Source organism: Eriocheir sinensis, chromosome 23 (genome assembly GCF_024679095.1).
Source record: "Eriocheir sinensis breed Jianghai 21 chromosome 23, ASM2467909v1, whole genome shotgun sequence".
NCBI lineage: Eukaryota > Metazoa > Arthropoda > Malacostraca > Decapoda > Varunidae > Eriocheir > Eriocheir sinensis.
In genome coordinates this window covers 13,164,679-13,183,879 of record NC_066531.1, presented here as the reverse complement: position 1 = coordinate 13,183,879, position 19,201 = coordinate 13,164,679, and the positions used below count along the sequence as shown (strand labels likewise).

General features: G+C 44.6%; 1 protein-coding gene across 6 annotated transcripts in view; it reads left to right on the top strand.

The window, feature by feature from the left end:
• LOC127002488 (demethylmenaquinone methyltransferase-like) overlaps positions 1–19,201 on the top strand; it is a 266,522-nt gene that overhangs the window by 87,814 nt on the left and 159,507 nt on the right. Inside the window, exon 6 of one of the 6 annotated variants that reach the window (XM_050868493.1) lies at positions 212–307. The exons of the other annotated variants lie outside the window; for them this stretch is intronic. Coding sequence (XP_050724450.1) covers positions 212–292 — 81 coding nt within the window. The 3' untranslated portion in view covers positions 293–307. Of the gene's footprint in view, positions 1–211; positions 308–19,201 lie in introns of those variants that run through there. 6 annotated transcript variants of the gene reach the window in all.

Sequence of the window (19,201 nt, the reverse complement as noted above, 5' to 3'; positions counted from 1 at the left end):
TATTTGAAGTCGAAAGTTGGTAAATATAAGAGGCTGAGTACAACTATCTGGCAACGTTGGTACAATAAAACATTTACTCTAATCAAGTTTTCTGTCTGGCGGGGCTGTTCACTGTATGGGCGCCTGTAACGACACTGGTATAAGGAGATGGTCAGGAGCTGGCCAGGGGGAGAAGGTCACGTATTTGAAATGATGGTCATAATTCCTTCAGGTGGAGCGGCGCACCGTCCCAAACTATTTCTGTGACAAGGAGGGTCTCGTCTTCGTCTTCCGCATCACTAAGCCTGAGTGAGGAGGAAGAGGAGGAAGGGAAAGGAGAGAGATGAGGAGGAGGAGTTATAGTTGTGCTGTGCCAAGGCCGTCTCTATGTAACAGCCTTGGCTTTCGTCGCGGCACCCGAGACTGAGGTGTGAATTATCGTGGTATCATGACGTCTACGATGTTATATGATAGTCTACGCATAGGGCACATTTGTCAGTATTAATCATATTATTGAAATTGTCGCAAAAATCTGCTTTAGGTCTTTTTATTTTTTTTTTTTTTTTTGCAGCCTATTGCGCCGGTAGGCTTCTTCCAGGTGGATCCTGATGGTCGGTCCAAGGCTTCTTTCCGGTAGGTCCTGATGGTCGGCCCAGCCCGTTCTGGCGCAGGCGAGTGTTTATAGTGGCGCCATCTTGCATTGGCTCATGCTGCCCTCCCAGAGCTCATCTTTAATCCTAGAATCTAGAGTCCGGGTTGATAGGTGGTCTTCTGGACCGCATGGGTAGTTTAAGCCACTCGGCGGCGGCTGAAAAATCCCAGCTTGGTGGCACCGGGCGGGGATTGAACTCGCGTCCTCCTGAACACGAGGCCGTTACTTTGACGACTCAGCCACCGCCTCCCCAGGCTGAGGCTGCAGAATCCTTAACCTCAGACCTTGTTATCATCTCCGATTGGGATAAAAGGAACCTTCTGTCTTTCAATACCTCAAAACCCTAATTTATCCACCTATCATCTCGACACAATCTTCCAAACACCTATCCCCTATTCTTCAACTACACTCAGACGTCACCTTATAATTCTTCAAAACTAAATATCCTCGGTCTGTCCTTAACTCGAAATCTTAACTGGAAACTTCTTATCTCTTCTCTCACTAAATCAGCTTCCTCGAGGTTGGGCGTTCTGTATCGTCTCCTCCAGTTTTTCTCCCCCGCACCGCTGGTATCCATATACAGGGGCCTTGTCCGCCCTCGTATGGGGTATGCATCGCACGTGTGAGGGGCTCCACCCACACAGCTCTTCTCTAGCTTTCGGCCACTCCTCTGTTGTAAAAAAAAAAATAAGATCGCTGATTATGTAACTGTATGTGTGTGTGCATGTGTAATAGCAAGTTGCCAGAGCACGATAACGAAGACCTCAGACTCATGTGCTGCGACTATAGTATACGTTTAGGAATGCTTGGTCTGGGTCTTGGGGTCTTGATGATGTACAGACATGTATACTATATATAATAAACGGGTGCCTACTTCCCCTCAGAATCATGTTAATCTTTGTTTGTTTCTCAGGTTAATTTAAGTGATTACTCTTCCTAATTTTAAATGTGTCTGCTGTTCCTAATTTTAAAAGCGTCTGCTGTAGCCCTACGTGGCGTAATGCAGAGGAAGTTAACGTATTTAATCTGAAAGTAAAGTGAAATGATCTGAAAGTAAAGTTAAGTAACAGAGCAGTGAAGTATATGTGGCAGTGAGCATGTGGAAGGATGAGATGGAACGAGAGAACAAAGATTAACGAAAAGAATAAAACCTCTCGCTCCCATCCCTCCCTCCTCCATACTTCCTTCCTCGAACAGAGTCGTCCGCCACTGGAACAGCCTCCCCGCAGAAGTAGTCAGTGCGGAAACGATCAACCCCTTTTCCACTGACAGTCACTTTACTGCGCCGGGAGTGAACTGAACGTATCCGAGAGTAGCAGAAGTGCTTTATTCCTTTCCACAGGTCACTTAATGTTCTTAGTTCTTTTCTTCTCTTCTTATATTATTAGATATCATCATCATCATCATAATTTCGTTTAACGTCCGTTTTCACTCTTCCTGAGCGGTAGGACGCTTTATGGGTCTCCTCTATTCTGCTCTGTCTTCTGCCTGATGCTCATCCAATCCCATCACTGCCAGGTCTTCCTGTATACACCTTCTCCACGTTTTCCTAGGTCTACCAACTGGTCTCCTTCCTTTTACTTTCAATCTCTCCAAAATTCCCAGCACTGTATCCTCCCCTGCTCTTCACATGTCCAAACTTTAGGAGTCTCCCTTCTGAGCACTGTTTCCAGTTTCTCTACTCCACATCTGTTAGCCACATCTAGCTGCACTGGACACCCTGTCTTGCCAATCTCTCCACAACTCCCAGCACTGTATCCTCCCCTGCTCCCTTCACATGTCCAAACCATCGGAGTATTTCCCTTCTGATCACTGTTTCCAGGTCCTCTACTCCACATCTGTTAGTTACATCTGCACTGGGTACCCTGTCTTGCCAATCTCTCCAAACCTCCCAGCACTGTATCCTCCCCTGCTCTCTCAACATGTCCAAACCATCGGAGTCTTTCCCTTCTGAGATGGTGGCGGAGTGGTTAGCGTGCCGGCCCCGCATTCGCAGCGTTGATGATGATGAGGGTTCGAATCCGCCGCTAACCACCTGGGATTTTTCAGTCACCGCCGAGTGGCCTAAGACTACCCACATACTGTCCTTAAGACTACCCACCAACCCTGACTCTAGAAGAAGCTATGCAAGTGAAATCAAGAATGATCTCCGGGGGGCAACATGAGCCAATAATAATTGCGCCACTATAAACAATTGTCTGCGCCATAACGGGCTCGGGCCCACCATCAGGCCCCTAATAAAAAAAAAGCCTAGCGGCTCTTTAGGTCACATGTAAAAAAGGAAAAAAGAAACTGTTTCCAGGTCCTCTACTCCACATCTGTAAGCGCAATCTGCACCGGACACCCTATCTTACCATTCTCTCCACAACTCCCAGCACTGTGTCCTCCCCTGCTCTCTTTACATGTCCAAACCATCGGAGTCTTTCCCTTCTGAGCACTGTTTCCATGCAGGTCCTCTACTCCACATCTGTTAGCTACATCTGCACTGGATCGACACCCTTCTATTATGAGATTTGGAACAAAGAATAAAGAAGATAATTAATTGCTCTCCCGCCCCCTCCCTCCCTCCCTCCTTCCTTCCTTCCTCGAATTGAGTCGTCCGCCACTGTAACAGCCTTCCTGCAAGAGTGGTTAGCGCATACTCTGTGATTTTCAGTTAATACAAGAAACATGTGTGCAATATTCATGCAGTGGAGGAAATGATAAGACTCGTAATATGATAATAGAAAATAGTAAAGGAAGGAATATTAATTAAGTGCATGAAACCAATTATAATCATCTTCCACAGATAGAGGTCGTTTTTTTCTTGTTCTTGTTTTAGTAGTTTTTTTCTTCTTCTTCTTCTATATGCGAGTGAGATAATAATGACGATGATACTACTACTACTACTACTACTACTAATAATAATAATAATAATAATAATAATAATAATAATAATAATAATAATAATAATAATAATAATAACTATAAAAATATATAAGATATAAGAAAATATAAGAAGTGTGATAAAGGAGAAGAGAGGAAGTAGAGAAAAGAAACAGACGGAGAAAGTAGAGGATTACAGATGAATAAAGAAGAGGAAAGAAGGAATGGAGGAAACAGAAGGAAGGGAAATAGAAATAATGGAAATATATAACAATAGAGCGGGTCAAGGATGGCGGTACTCGGCTCACCTCAAAACAAAACAACGTGACTGAGAAAGAGTAAGGGAGGAGAGGGAGAGAATGTAAGGGAGGAGTTAGGTGGGAACTGGGAAGGGAGGAGAGGAGGAAAAGGAAGGAGAGAGAGAGAGAGAGAAATAGTAAGGGAGGAGAGAAGATGGAAGAGAAGGGAGGGGAGAGGGAGAGAAAGTAAGGGAGGAGGAAGGTGGGAACTGGGAAGGGAGGAGAGGAGGAACAGGAAGGAGAGGGAGAGAAAGAGTAAGGGAGGAGAGATGGAACAGAAGGGAGGGGAGAGGGAGAGAAAGGAGGGGATGGAGTGAAAGGGAGGCGAGAGAGAATAAGGGAGGAAAGGAGGGGATGGAGGGAGGTAAGGAGTAAGGGAGGTGATAAGAGGGAGAGAGGGGTGTAAGTAAAGGAAGGTGAGGGAGAGAAAAAATAAGGGAGGAAAGGAGGGGATGGAGGAAAAGGAAGGAGGTGAGGGAAATGAGTAAGGCGAGGCTCCCACTATTCCGTTTTGACGGATCCGTCGACGTTAATAATGACCTCAAAATGACGTCAGCGAAATAGCGGCCGCTCGGCACGGATGATCCACTCCGTCAGTCCATCGTCCATCATTTGTTGACAAACATATGGACAGCATTAACCACAACGACCTCTTGTATGTTATTTTGTAGCTAAGTACTTATATTTCATATTTTCATGATATGTAGGATACATAATTTTCATTCTGTGGAGCACCATCTCTCCTCCTCTAAACCTCACCTTCTCTTCCTCACCAAAACACAGGTCTCTCAGGATACTGAGAGCAATCTCTACTCTGTTCCCTCCTACTATCTCTATCCTAAATTTCAATCCAAAGCTGAATGTTGCGTCTACGTGCGCAACGACATCACTTGCTTTCGTGCCCACAACCTTGACTCTTCTGAATTTTCCACCATCTGGCTAAGACTTCATTGTCATACTATTATTAAATACATCTGTGCTGTTTATCTCTCACCCAACTCTACTATCTATGTAAAATTCTTTGACTACTTGAACTCTAAAGTGGAGCACATCTTGACCCACTTTCCCTTCTCTGAAATCTCCATCTTGGGAGATTTCAATGTTCACCACCAGCTTTGTCTTTCATCATCTTTCACTGACCAGCCTAGTAAACAAGCCTACAAATTTGCCCTCCTCAACGACCAAGAGCAGTTGGTTCAGCACCCTACACGTGTAGCCGGTAGCGAGTGTTCTACGTGCTAATTGGTTCATGGATAGATAAAGTCAATATCCGTCAGGCTTTTTTATTGACATAAAAATCGTACAGGTCATAAGAACAAACAAAATAAATAGAAAAGGTGTTTGTGTGTGTATGCGTGTGTATGGTGTAGATGACATATAAATGTTAGTGTGTGTAGTAAACAATATGTATGAGTTAACAATAGGAGGACGAGGACAGACAGTGGAAGATAAATGAGTAACAAGAGAGACAAACTGAGACAGGCTGGATTAGGTAGGAGGACACCTGCCGAACGGGCGCAAGCCACTCCCGGTGAGATATATATGGGAGGTGAGAAGGGAGCTGAAGCCCTCCAAAAACCCTTCCCATGTCCTCACTAACCGTTTCCCTATTGTCTCACCAACACCAGCGAGTAGTTCAGCATGCTCTCTAAATACATCTCCTCTCTCTATCCACACCACATTACATTCACACAACACATCCACCTTTTCCCAAAATTCAAATTTCAAAATGGCGCACCTCCACCTTGCCTCCGAGTCCCCGCCTGTGGGGGGGACCACAAATTCCCCCAGGCCCGATACCCAGGAGGACTAGAGTGAGTGTAGTCTCCGAGCATTGTCTCCTGTAAACAAAGGCAAGCAGGAGAAAACCGATATATCAATGCTCAGAGTTCCTCCCACGAGGCTCGTAGGCCTCTACAATGCCACTGGAGGAGTAGAAAGATGTCTATTTTCGAGTGCGCTCCAGGCGAGCCCCTGAAAGAGACTGCCTTTTACCCACCTGATTCGGTACGGTAATACGACGAGAAGAGGAGACTGGGACCCGAGAGGAGGCGGGTCGAGGGACCTCGAGCTTTCTCCCAACAAAGGAACCTGCGCCCCCTCCGGACGCCGCACTACTAGAGCCAGACCGCACACCACTCCCCGAAGCTACGTGCTCGCGGGGAGGATTCCCAACACTATCTCCAAGGGATTCCTCAGTTTCCATATCCCGATCAGGAAAACCACTAGAAGCAACTGGAACAGAGGGGGTCTCAGCAGGCTCAATATGAGCCTCCGCATCTTCCTCCATAGGCCTATCCTGAGAGACCCCAGAATCATGTATACCTACAGTAATCTTAGTTGGCAGAACAGATTCAACTGAATCTGAAGAACCGCGATGTCGCTTCTTCATACCTCTGGCGGACTTCGGCGAAGCAATGTGAGGTGCATCTTCATCAGCATGCATCACCTGGGACGAGGCCGGAGAAGCCACATCAGAACCTGGAGGTGACTCGACAGAACCACCGAAGCCACTGTCTTGGAGTTTCTGTTCTTTCCCACACGAAAAAGAGGGCGCCATAAACAATTGCAACTCACCTTGCCGCCCTTGCTGACCCTCTTAAATATGGCTGGGGAATTGTCCTAGACCCCGCTCAGTTCAACTCCTTAAGCGTGGCCTCTTTCACCATGATCATCCCCTTAGAAGAGACATCCGTTTTTGGTCCCTAGAAAAGGTTATAACGTCTTTATCTTCCACTAGATACCAGGACAGACCTTCAAAAATGGATTTCCTAATACACACCCTGTTCCTCGTCGCCCTCGCCTCTAGGTTCAGGTCCTCGCAGCTCAGGACTCTCACGCGTTTTCCCAGGTACACTACATTCACGACAGATGGACCTGCAGTGTCCTTAGCTTCCTCCCCCAAATCGCTAGCCAAGAATGAGCGCCTCGACCACCGTCTCCAACCAGTGGTCATACCAGTCTGGTGCCTGCAAAGCGAGCCCCACCCACTCTGCCCCGTGTCAGCCTTAAGGAACTACATAACAGCTTCTACGGCGCACGAACAACATCACCTTTTCTGTGATCCCGCTTCAGCCCTCCCTCTGTCAATCAGGAGGATTGCAGGCCTCCTAAGGACCGTCATAGAGGAAGGAGATCCGGGACATGACCCGCGCGCTCACGATGTCCGAGGGGTAGCTGCCTCCCTGGCTTTCCTTAGGACCCATTCCCTGGACCGGGTCAAGGAGAGCGTCCAGTGGAGCACTGCTTCCTGTTCCTATCTATCCGTCTGTGGACGACGCCCCCTGCGTTGCGTTAGGACTTCCCCCGTCGAGGGAGATGGAATAGGAAGAAATTTAACTTTTTTTTTTTACTCCTCGGCAGCAAGGTAAAAAAAACGGAGGGTGAAGGTGCACTCCTACCTCTTCTCTCCATGAATGTATGTTCCTCTTTCTCCCTTGCAATTTTTTTTTTTTTGTGCTACGCTATAGATCGTTGTGCCTATTTTTGTTATCAAATGAAGTTTCACGACTACCTTGGAGATTTATTCTGCTGGTATTTCTCTCGGGTAACGGAGTGGATTACTTAACTTTGACACTACGGTAAGTCCGGGCGACCTCAGTCGGTTCTACACTTACCAACTTGGCGGGACGCAAATGTAGACTCAAGTATGTGGTACTTCGATTGAGCTCCCTTTTCTCCGGCTCCAAGTGGGAGTTAGCTATCGTGCACCCTTTTTGGGGAACCCGGAATGACTAGTGCACATTCCTTACTCCCCCCCTCCTTTCCCTCAGAATGTTCCTCCAGTCTCTGTCGAAGCGCATTGAAGGAATGAGGTGTGGGACTGGCGGCACCTTCCTCTACCTGTGCCCAGGTGGCGCTGCTGACGCCGTTCTCGATCGCTTCATTCGACTGTTCCACGTGTTATTACTTCATTTTGCTGTTGCAGCCTAGACACTTTGTAGACTAGAAGTTGGGATATCTGCCGTTTTTCTCGAGGCTTTATTGCGAGAGCGAGGATCTCTCTCCTATAATAACTATCGTCATTCCGGGTTCCCCAGAATAGGTTTTTCAGAGATCAAAAAGTCACTCTGGTTTTAGGCTTAATAGTTTCCTACCCGTGTTTATGTTGTTTCTGTATACCTGAGTGTGTTTAGGTGTGTGTGTGGGGGGGGGGGGGGGTCAAGGGTAAAACAAAAAAAAAACAAAAAATCATAATAGAAGAAAATCTAGCCCCCTGATCACTGCCCCTATAAAAAGAGTTAGAAGAGTGGCCAAAAAAGAGGTCAATTTCGGAAGGAGAGGCGTCCCGACACTCTCCGCTTGAAAGAGTTCAACTCATAAGCAGGAGGAAATACAGATGAAGAAAGATTGTTGCAGAGTTTGCCAGTGTAAGGAACGGAGGTTAACTGGTTAACTCGTGCATAAGGGATTTGGACAGTATAGGGATAAGCTTGATTAAAAACTCGTGTGCAGCGGGGCCGCGGGAGGGGGAGAGGTATGCAGTAAGCAAGTTCAAAAGATCATATAACACTTTTTAGAAGCTGCTGGGGAACCTGAAGTATGGTGATAGCTCATTTGCTCTTTGGCAGACGTAGAGGATGGATGTATTGCTCCTCGGCCTCTACTGACGTACCACAAATCACGATGTCCCATAACAGCCAAGGTCAAACACAAAAACGACACTGTGTTCGTTTAGACAAGGCAGACATGTGTCCTATCTTTAAGCAAGTGGATGATCTCCCAGAAAACCAACTTCCTACATACAAAGATGTTCTATCATGTGTTCTGTGGCATAAATATAAACTGCTTGAATCATCAAAGAGTCCTTCAGTTCACATGATATCTAAGTGTGTTGCAGAAAAGATAGTTCGCATTTACAGCCAGGAAAACATCCCCAGAATCAGTCAGAAATGCATTGTTGACAAATTAGAAGCCTATCACAACAAATACAAGAACTTGCTGAAACCTTTCAAAGACCGAAAAAAAAAAAATGCCCAAGTTATGATAACAAAGTTAAAGAGTTCATCAGAGATGCTGCTAGATTATTTGAAGTAACAGCTTGCAGGTGCCCTGAATTCCAGTACTGTGCCTGTCCTCGACAGAAGAAAGTCCCCAAAATAGAACAAGAATTTGTAGAGGACCAAATAAATGAACGTAAAATGTTCAATGGAGGAGTGGACAAACGAACAACTGAAGCCATTAGGAAAAGAGAAGAAAGAAGAAATCAATATGCTGCAAGACCATTAGCCAGTTACAAGCCTCAGGATGTCTTGTTCAAAGTGATACCTCGTCCTCAAATTTGACTGACTCAGAAGATGAATACACCCCTTCCAAGTACCAGCTCCATCATAGAAAACCAAAAGAAGGTGGAGCTGTGGGACAACAATGTAAAAATGAAAAAAGAAAAAAAATAGAGAACATAAACGTCACTTCTCTTCTTTTCCGGAGGCCTGTAACCGGGTTGGACTGTCTGATCGTGGTGGTGCATTACTATCTACTTTTTTTTTTTTTAGTAGTGCAATCCTTGAAGTTTTAGGGGTTATTACAAAAAAGGATTCTTCCAAAATCATAGATAGGAAAAAAAGTACGGAGAGCGAGGCAATCAAACAGATAAAATTTGACAAACTAGGAAGCACATGGGAAAGTACAAGTTGCAGGCATTTACTTTGATGGAAGAAAATATTAAATTCTTACTACGGAGAAGACTGGAAATAGAGACTATAGGAGAAAGGTAATTGAAGAGCATATTGCTATAATGGCTGAACCAGGTTCAGAATATCTCGGCCAGTATTAACCTGCCACTGGTTCTGCAAAGAGTATTGCCACAGGGCTAAAACAGTTTGCTAATAAAAAAGGAATTTCCATGGAAAACGTACTGGCGATTGGATGTGATGGACTACTGTAAATACTGGGAATAAATCTGGGGTGATTTGTCAAATCGAGAAAAGTCTTGCCCACCCAGTTCATTGGTTCATCTGTCAGCTCCATGGCAATGAGCTGTCACTACGTCACCTTTTTGGAAAACTCGATGGTAAAACAAGTGGGCCACATGGCTTCGCAGGACCAATTGGGAAAAGCAATCTCTAACGGGACTGTTCCTGACACACTGTCAAGGAGAAATCCAGGAAACCTAAACCACTCCATATGGCTCACAACAGCCAATAGGATTCTCCGCCTGTATGTTGGTACACAACAACCAACAGAACAACGTAAAACACTTTTTTTTTTAACAACAAAGGAGACAGCTCAAGGGCACAAAAAAAGGAAACTATAATAAAAAAAAAGGCCGCTACTCGCTGCTAAAAAAAGAATCAAAAGAGGTGGCCGAAAGAGTGGTCAATTTCGGTAGGAGAGGTGTCCTGATACCCTCCTCTTGAAAGAGTTCAAGTCGTAGGCAGGAGGAAATACAGATGAAGGAAAGCTGTTCCAGAGTTTACCAGCGTGTGGGATGAATGAGTGAAGATGCTGGTTAACTCTTGCATAAGGGGTTTGGACAGTATAGGGATGAGCATGAGTAAAAATTCGTGTGCAGCGGAGCCGCGGAAGGGGGGTGTGGCATGCAGTTATCAAGTTCAGAAGAGCAGTCAGCGTGAAAATAGCGAGAGAAGATAGAAAGAGAGGCAACATCGCGACGGAATTTAAGAGGTAGAAGACTATCAGTAGTAGGAAGAGAGCTGATGAGACGAAGAGCCTTAGACTCCACTCTGTCCAGAAGAGCTGTGTGAGTGGAGCCCCCTCCACACGTGAGATGCATACTCCATACGAGGGCGGACAAGGCCCCTGTATATGGATAGCAACTGTGCGGGGGAGAAGAACTGGCGGAGACGATACAGAACTCCCAACCTCGAGGAAGCTGATTTAGCGAGAGAGGAGATATGAAGTTTCCAGTTGAGATTTTGAGTTAAGGATATACCGAGGATATCTAGTGTTGAAGAAGGTGACAGCTGAGTGTTGTCGAATAATAGGGGATAGGTCTGTGAAAGATTGTGTCGAGCTGATAGGTGGAGAAATTGAGTTTTTTGAGTCATTGAAGGACACACGGTTCCATCTACCCCAATCGGAAATGATAGCAAAGTCTAAGGTTAAGCGTTCTGCAGCCTCCAGTCTGGAGTCGTGTACTTCCTGTTGGGATGGCCTTCTATTGAAAGAAGTTGAATAATGCAGAGTGGAGTCGTCGGCGCATGAGTGGACAGGACAGTTTGTTATGGAAAGAAGATCATTGATGAATAACAAAAAGAGAGTGCGTGATAGGACAGAGTCCTGTGGACCACCACTGTTGATAGGTTTAGGAGAAGAACAGTGACCGTCTACCACCGCAGAGATAGAACGGCCGGAAAGGAAACTGGAGATAAAGGAACAGAGAGAGGGGTAGAATCCGAAAGAGGGCAGTTTAGAAAGCAAAGACCTGTGCCAGACTCTATCGAAGGCTTTCGATATGTCTAGCGCAACTGAGAAAGTTTCACCGAAACGCCTATGAGAGGATGACCAAGAGTCAGTTCCTTTTATCTTCTTCCTCTCTTCTCCTTTATCACACTTCTTATATTAGTTATTATTATTATTATTATTATTATTATTATTATTATTAGTAGTAGTAGTAGTAGTAGTAGTAGTAGTAGTAGTAGTAGTAGTATCATCATTATTATCTCTCTCTTATATAGAAGAAGAAAAATAAAACTATTAAAACAAGAACAAGAAAAAAACGACCTCTATCTGTGGAAAATGATTATAATTGGTTTCATGCATTTAATTAATATTCCTTCCTTTACTGTTTTATATTATCATATTACGAGTCTTATCATTTCCTCCACTGCATGAATATTGCACACATGTTTCTTGCATTAACTGAAAATCACACAGTATGCGCTAACCACTCTTGCAGGAAGGCTGTTACAGTGGCGGACGACTCAATTCGAGGAAGGAAGGGAGGGAGGGAGGGGGCGGGAGAGCAATTAATTATCTTCTTTATTCTTTGTTCCATATCTCATAATAGAAGGGTGTCGATCCAGTGCAGATGTAGCTAACAGATGTGGAGTAAAGGACCTGCCCAGAAGGGAAAGACTCCGATGGTTTGGACATGTAAAGAGAGCAGAGGAGGATGCAGTGCTGGGAGTTGTGGAGAGAATGGTAAGATAGGGTGTCCGGTGCAGATGTAGCTTACAGATGTGGAGTAGAGGACCTGGAAACAATTTTTTTTCTTCTTTTTTTTACATGTGACCCAAAGCGGCGGTAGGCTTTTTTTTTATTAGGGGCCTGATGGTGGGCCCGAGCCCGTTATGGCGCAGACAATTGTTTATAGTGGCGCAATTATTATTGGCTCATGCTGCCCCCCGGAGATCATTCTTGATTTCACTTGCATAGCATCTTCTTGAGTCCGGGTTGGTGGATAGTCTTCAGGACAGCATGTGGGTAGTCTTAGGCCCCTCGGCGGTGACTGAAGAATCCCAGGTGGTTAGCGGCGGATTCGAACCCTCATCATCATCAACCCTGCGAATGCGGGGCCGGCACGCTAACCACTCCGCCACCACCTCAGAAACATGGAAACATGGAAATGCAGGCAACATAAAGCCTATTGGCTCATTACGAGATTGCCCGCTTTGGTGATTTAATCTGCTCGACAGCCACTTGGCGCCTGGGGAGCAGATGAAAGCACCTCGATATTGAGGAGCAGATGAAAGCACCTCAATATTCAGTTTACTCCCGACGCAGGGAAGTGAAGGTCGATTCTATATTTGAAGGAGTTGATAGTATTCGCATTTACTACTTCTGAAGGAAGATTGTTCCAGTGACGGATGACTCGGTTTGAAAAGAAACTCCTTCCGATGGGAAAGACTCCGATGGTTTGGACATGTGAAGAGAGCAGGGGAGGATACAGTGCTGGGAGGTTTGGAGAGATTGGCAAGACAGGGTGCACAGTGCAGATGTAACTAACAGATGTGGAGTAGAGGACCTGGAAACAGTGCTCAGAAGGGAAATACTCCGAAGGTTTGGACATGTGAAGGGAGCAGGGGAGGATACAGTGCTGGGAGTTGTGGAGAGATTAGCAAGACAGGGTATCTAGTGCAGCTAGATGTGGATAACAGATGTGGAGTAGAGAACCTGGAAACAGTGCTCAGAAGGGAGACTCCTGAGAACAAGAAACAACGGAAAAACAATTCAAGCAAAGCGATGCAATACCGACATCGGCAGGAGTTACTTCTCGAATAGAGTTGTTCGCCACTGGAACAGCCTTCCTGCAGAAGTGGTTAGCGCAGAGACCATCAACTCCTTCAAGAAACGCATTGATCGCCACTTTGCTGCAACAGGAGTGAACTGAACGTTCCCAAGAGTAGGTACACAAGTGCTTTAATCCTTCCCTGCAAGCCACTTCTGTGGCAAACGGATTGATTAAATCACTGAACGCAGGCAGCCTAGTAATGAGCCAACAGGCTTTCTGCTGCCTGCTAGTCCATGTTTCCATGTTTCCATGTTTCCTATAGTTCGGACATGTGAAAAACAGGGGAGGATACAGTGCTGGGAGTTTTGGAGATATTGAAAGTAAAAGGAAGGAGACCAGTTGGTAGACCTAGGAAAACGTGGGGAAGGTGTATACAGGAAGACTTGGCAGTGATGGGATTGGATGAGCATCAGGCAGAAGACAGAGCAGAATAGAGGAGACCCATAAAGTGTCCAACCGCTCAGGAAGAGTGAAAACGGACGTTATACGAAATTATGATGATGATGATGATATCTCATAATAGAAGAGGAAAATAACAGAACTAAGAACATTAAGTGACCTTGGATACGTTCAGTTCACTCCCGACGCAGTAAAGTTACTGTCAATGGAAATGGAGTTGATCGTTTCCGAACTGACTACTTCTGCGGGGAGGCTGTTCCAGTGGCGGACGACTCTGTTCGAGGAAGGAAGTATGGAGGACGGAGGGATGGGAGCGAGAGTTTTTATTCTTTTCGTTAATCTTTGTTCTCTCGTTCCATCTCATCCTTCCACATTATCACTGCCACATATACTTCACTGCTCTGTTACTTAACTTTACTTTCTGATCATTTCACTTTATTTTCAGATTAAATAAGTTAACTTCCTCTGCATTGCGCCACGTAGGGCTACAGCAGACGCTTTTAAAATTAGGAACAGCAGAAACTTTTAAAGTTAAGAACAGCAGACGCATTATAAATTAGGAACAGCAGACGCATTTAAAATTAGGAAGAGTAATCACTTAAACAAACAAAGATTAACATGATTCTGAGGGGAAGTAGACACCCGTTTATTATATATATACACATGTCTGTACATCATCAAGACCCCAAGACCCAGACCAAGCAATCGTAAACGTATACTATGTCCGCAGCACATGAGTCTGAGGTCTTCGTTATCGTGTTCCGACAACTTGCTGTTATACACGCACACACATACAGTTACATAATCAGCGACCTTATTTTTTTTTATACAACAGAGGAGTGGCCAAATGATAGAGAAGAGCTGTGTGAGTGGAACCCCCCACACACGTGCGATGCATACTCCATACAAGGGCGGACAAGGCCTCTGTATATGGATAGCAGCTGTGCGGGGGAGAAGAACTGGAGGAGACGATACAGAACGCCCAACCTCGAGGAAGCTGATTTAGTGAGAGAAGAGATGTGAAGTTTCCAGTTAAGATTTTGAGTTAAGGATAGACCGATGATATTTAGTTTTGAAGAATTATAAGGTGACAGCTGAGTGTAGTTGAAAAATAGGGGATAGGTGTTTGGAAGATTGTGTCGAGTTGATAGGTGGAGAAATTGGGGTTTTGAGGCATTGAAGGACACAAGGTTCCTTTTATCCCAATCGGAGATGATAGCAAAGTTTGAGGTTAAGCATTCTGCAGCCTCAGCCTTATAAACTATAACATATTTTTGCGACAATTTTAATAATATGATTAATACTGACAAATGTATGCTATGCGTAGACTATCATATAATATCGAAATCGCCATGACACCAGGTTGCCAGAGCACGATAATTCACACCTCAGTCTCGGGTGCCGCGACGAAAGCCAAGGCTGTTATATAGAGACGGCCTTGGCACAGCACCACTATAACTCCTCCTCCTCATCTCTCTCCTTTCCCTTCCCTCCTCTTTCTCCTCACTCAGGCTTAGTGATGCGGAAGACGAAGACGAGACCCTCCTTGTCACAGAAATAGTTTGGGACGATGCGCCGCTCCACCTGAAGGAATTATGACCATCATTTCAAATACGTGACCTTCTCCCCCTGGCCAGCTGCTGACCATCTCCTTATACCAGTGTGTCGTGACAGGCGCCCATACAGTGAACAGCCCCGCCAGACAGAAACCTTGATTAGAGTAAATGTTTTCTTGTACCAATGTTGCCAGATAGTTGTACTCAGCCTCTTATATTTACCAACTTTCGACCCCAAAACCGTCTCCTGGGGCTCAATAACTAGATTCGTTTATATCTATCGTTAAAATAGTTAATTCCTGATGTTCTTGGTAATAATTAGGTGTCAAAAAACGGTAAATACTATGGTCTGAGTACGATAATCTGGCAACGGTGCTCCCTACCTTCTTCCACTTCCCGTCCGCCTCCAGCTGGTCCATGTAAGGCTCCAGCTTGTCCTTGTAGGAAGGCACGGTCTGTAGGTACTCATGGCGCATCACGATGATCACGAAGCCTCCTGGAGTACCGGAGAGGAGGAATTCAGTTAATCATTGGATCATACGCGTCGTCTAGCCCACCCTATGAAGACCACCTCAAGGTTTACTCCAGGCAAATCTGAAGTCTCTATGTAGGCCCATCCTAAACGGCGCCTAAGTTCGCCTGTTTGAAAAGCCTCTCGTAAAGGTTGTTGGGATTACCATGAACTGTTTTCCGATCCTATAGTGATGGTTCTACACGTCTGTCACGATCTTCAACGGGAAAACCACCCATGAAAATCCGGTGAATCTTCTCAGTGGCCTTGGGAAATAGTCGTGCTGGAAGATCGGTACGCCCAGGAACAATGCTAACCTACGGGCCCTTCGCACGAGTATCTAAGCTGAGGGTCCAGCGTCCAGCGCCTTCACCCACTCAGCGGATCTTGCAAAACACGCACTTACACACTCTCACTTACTCACACACACACACACACACACACACGGCGCCATTGTTTACACAGACACTTAGTTGGAGCTCCTCGTATTTTGCAAGACTTCCAGAGACTCAGGGCTTCTACCGCACCAGGACTAGCACTGCAAGTTGCCTAAGGTTGCCGTTTACTAGCTAGGGCTACTTGGTAGCACAGTGCTTTTGGACTCTGTCGTTTTTTGCTATGCAAAATCAAGCTACTGAGTCCAAGGCCCCCTCCTGGCCGGGATTCCCGCCATTGCGCATGCGCAATGGAGCTAGTGTGACGTCACTACCAGCGTCAGCACAACGTCACAGCGGCTAGTTTGCTCAAACATGGACTCGTCGACCTTCAAGCTGCTGTTGGAGGCCCAGGAGCGAGCGTACAAGTCTGCACTAGATGTGGTCGTCAGGCAGCTAAACGACCAAGTTACCAAGTTGGATAAGAAAGTGGCAGAACTAACAACTAGCCTGGAATTTACTCAGAGGGAAGTCGACGACCTTAAATCTAATGCCAAAGAACACGAAAAGGAGAAAAGGAAGACAGAAGCAAAATAGACACACTTAACCAGCAACTTCAATCATCTCATCTTAAAATTAAAGAACTAGAAGAAAAGTCACTTATCAAGAAGACTACAGCCGCAGGAAGAACTTGAGAATTAGTGGACTGGAGGAGAGAGGAGATGAAACCTGGGAGCAAACTGCAGCGGCTGTGACATCTCTCCTGGAATCAAAACTGCAGATACCAGGAATTATATTGGAGCGCGCGCACAGGGTTGGTCAACGCCGAGATGCCAGGCCCCGCCCCGTTGTGGCGCGCTTCGCTCGTTATGGGGATCGAGACGCAGCAATCAGACGAGGAAGACACCTGAAGGGTACTAACATATACCTGAATGAAGATTTGTCTGCAGCTTCTCTAGCAATCAAGAATGCTCAGATGCCCTTGCTCAAGCAGGCAAGGGCTGAAGGAAAAGTAGCTTTCTTCCGACACACCAAACTGATCATTCGGGACAAGACGTTTGGAAGTGCTACTGGACTGGACGTGCGGGCCGGGCGCGCGGCTGAAGCTGGAGGCTGGGGCTTGCGTGGCGGCCAGGTGCCAGTGACTGCCGTTGCTGGTGCTGGTGATGCTGCTGATGGTGCTGACGCTGCTGCTGGTGCTGTTGGTGCTGCTGGCGCTCCTGATGGTGCTGGTGATGCTGATGGTGATGGTGGTGTCGTCCGTGTCGAGGCGGCTGGGGCGTGGGGTGGTGTGGACAACACTCGCTCTCCCCTCCCCGTGCACCGACCTGGTGGCTCGCGGCTGTCCTCGGCCCCACCTGCTGCTTCGTCCCCCCAACGCAAGGAAATCAAGAAAATCCTGCGAAGCGGCACCAAGAAATAGATTCACAACGTTAAGTAATTTAGTACATAATAACTCACAATTCCAATCAATGGTTCTACTACTACTACTACTACATCTACTACTACTACTACTACTACTAACTACTATTACTACTACTATCTGCTACTACTACTACTACTACTACTACTACTACTACTACTGCTACTACTGCTATTACGTCTACCACCACCACCACTACTACTACTACTACTACTACTACTACTACTACTATTTTTATGGTTACAACAACAACAAATACTACTACTACTACTACTACTACTTCTACTACTACTACTACTACTACTACTACTACTACTAATTATAATTTTTCCTGCTACTACTACAGCAACTACAACTATTACCACTATTACTACTACTACTATTTCTACTACTACTACTACTACTACTACTACTACTACTATCACTATAACCGCTTCAATATACCACCACCACTACTACTACTACTACTACTACTACTACTACTACTACTATTGCTACTACTACTACTACTACTACTACTACTACTATTACTACTACTACTACTACTACTACTACTACTACTACTACTACTACTACTACTACTACTACTACTACTACTACTTCCACTACTACTACTAACGATAATATGCCTCCACCAATAGATTATATTTTCCCTTTTGCCTCTATTAACAATGAAGATTTGTTGCATTGTTTTAATGTCAATAATACACAAAATCAAGACCTACATGCTTTCCATCCACTTAGTGTAGAAGATAGAAATTATAATAACGATCTTGATGTAACTCAGTTTTATTTAAGAGCAAGAAATTTAAATTTTTCTAAATCTGAATATATTTATCTGGATAGCTTTCCTATTTCTACTAATAATAGTGAATTATATTTATTAACACTGAATATTAGATCCATCTCATCGAATTTCCAATACTTTGTAGACACTGTCCTTTCGTGCCAAACTAAATTTGATGTCATAGGATTAACAGAAACCCGCTTAGATGTAGATATTTCGCCACTGTACAGACTACCGGAATATGAAATGTTCACTAATAACAGAAACAGGTTTGGTGGGGGAGTGGCCATTTATATCTCTAGTAAGTACAAATCTTCTGTGATCAATGAATTTTCTAAATTGGAACCTTTTATGGAATGTTTGGGAATCGAAGCAATATGTAATGCTAATACCTATTTATTTCTTTGTATTTACAGACCACCTCAAAGCAGTATAAATAATTTTCACAATTCGCTTAATGAAATCTTATCCCTAATTAAAGATAAAAATTACAAGGAGGTTTTTGTGTTTGGAGACTTAAACATAGATTTGTTACAATGTAATAATGACAATGTGCAGGATTTAATTAATATAATGTACAGCTATTCTTTATTTCTTCTAACTACCTTGCCTACTCGAGTAACTTCAACTTCATCCACGTTAATTGATCATGTTTGGTCATCTCAGATTGAAAGTAATACTGCCAATTATATATTAAAGACAGATATCAGTGACCACTACCCAGTAATCTCTGTATTTAAATGTGATAAATATCGTCATCCTTCTCCCACTTACGTAACTAAAAGAATATTTAATCAGGACTCCCTTGAAAAATTTAGTAATAGTCTCTCACAAACTAATTGGAGTGACACATTAAATTGTATATGTGCTAATGAGGCCTACAACTTATTTTACAGTAAATTTAAAACATGTTTTGATAAGTGTTTTCCGGAAAGAAAATTAAATTTAGTTTTAAAAGGAACGTAGTCCACACATTACTCTAGCTCTTAAGAATAGTATTAGAGAAAACATCGACTTGAAAAACTAGCTCATAAATGGCCTTTAACGTTTAAGGAGCCTTATAGAATATATAGAAATAAATTAACGTCACTTTTAAAATTAGCCAAGAAGAAGTATAACCAAGAGCAGTTACTTAATAGCCAAGGTAATCCAAAACAACA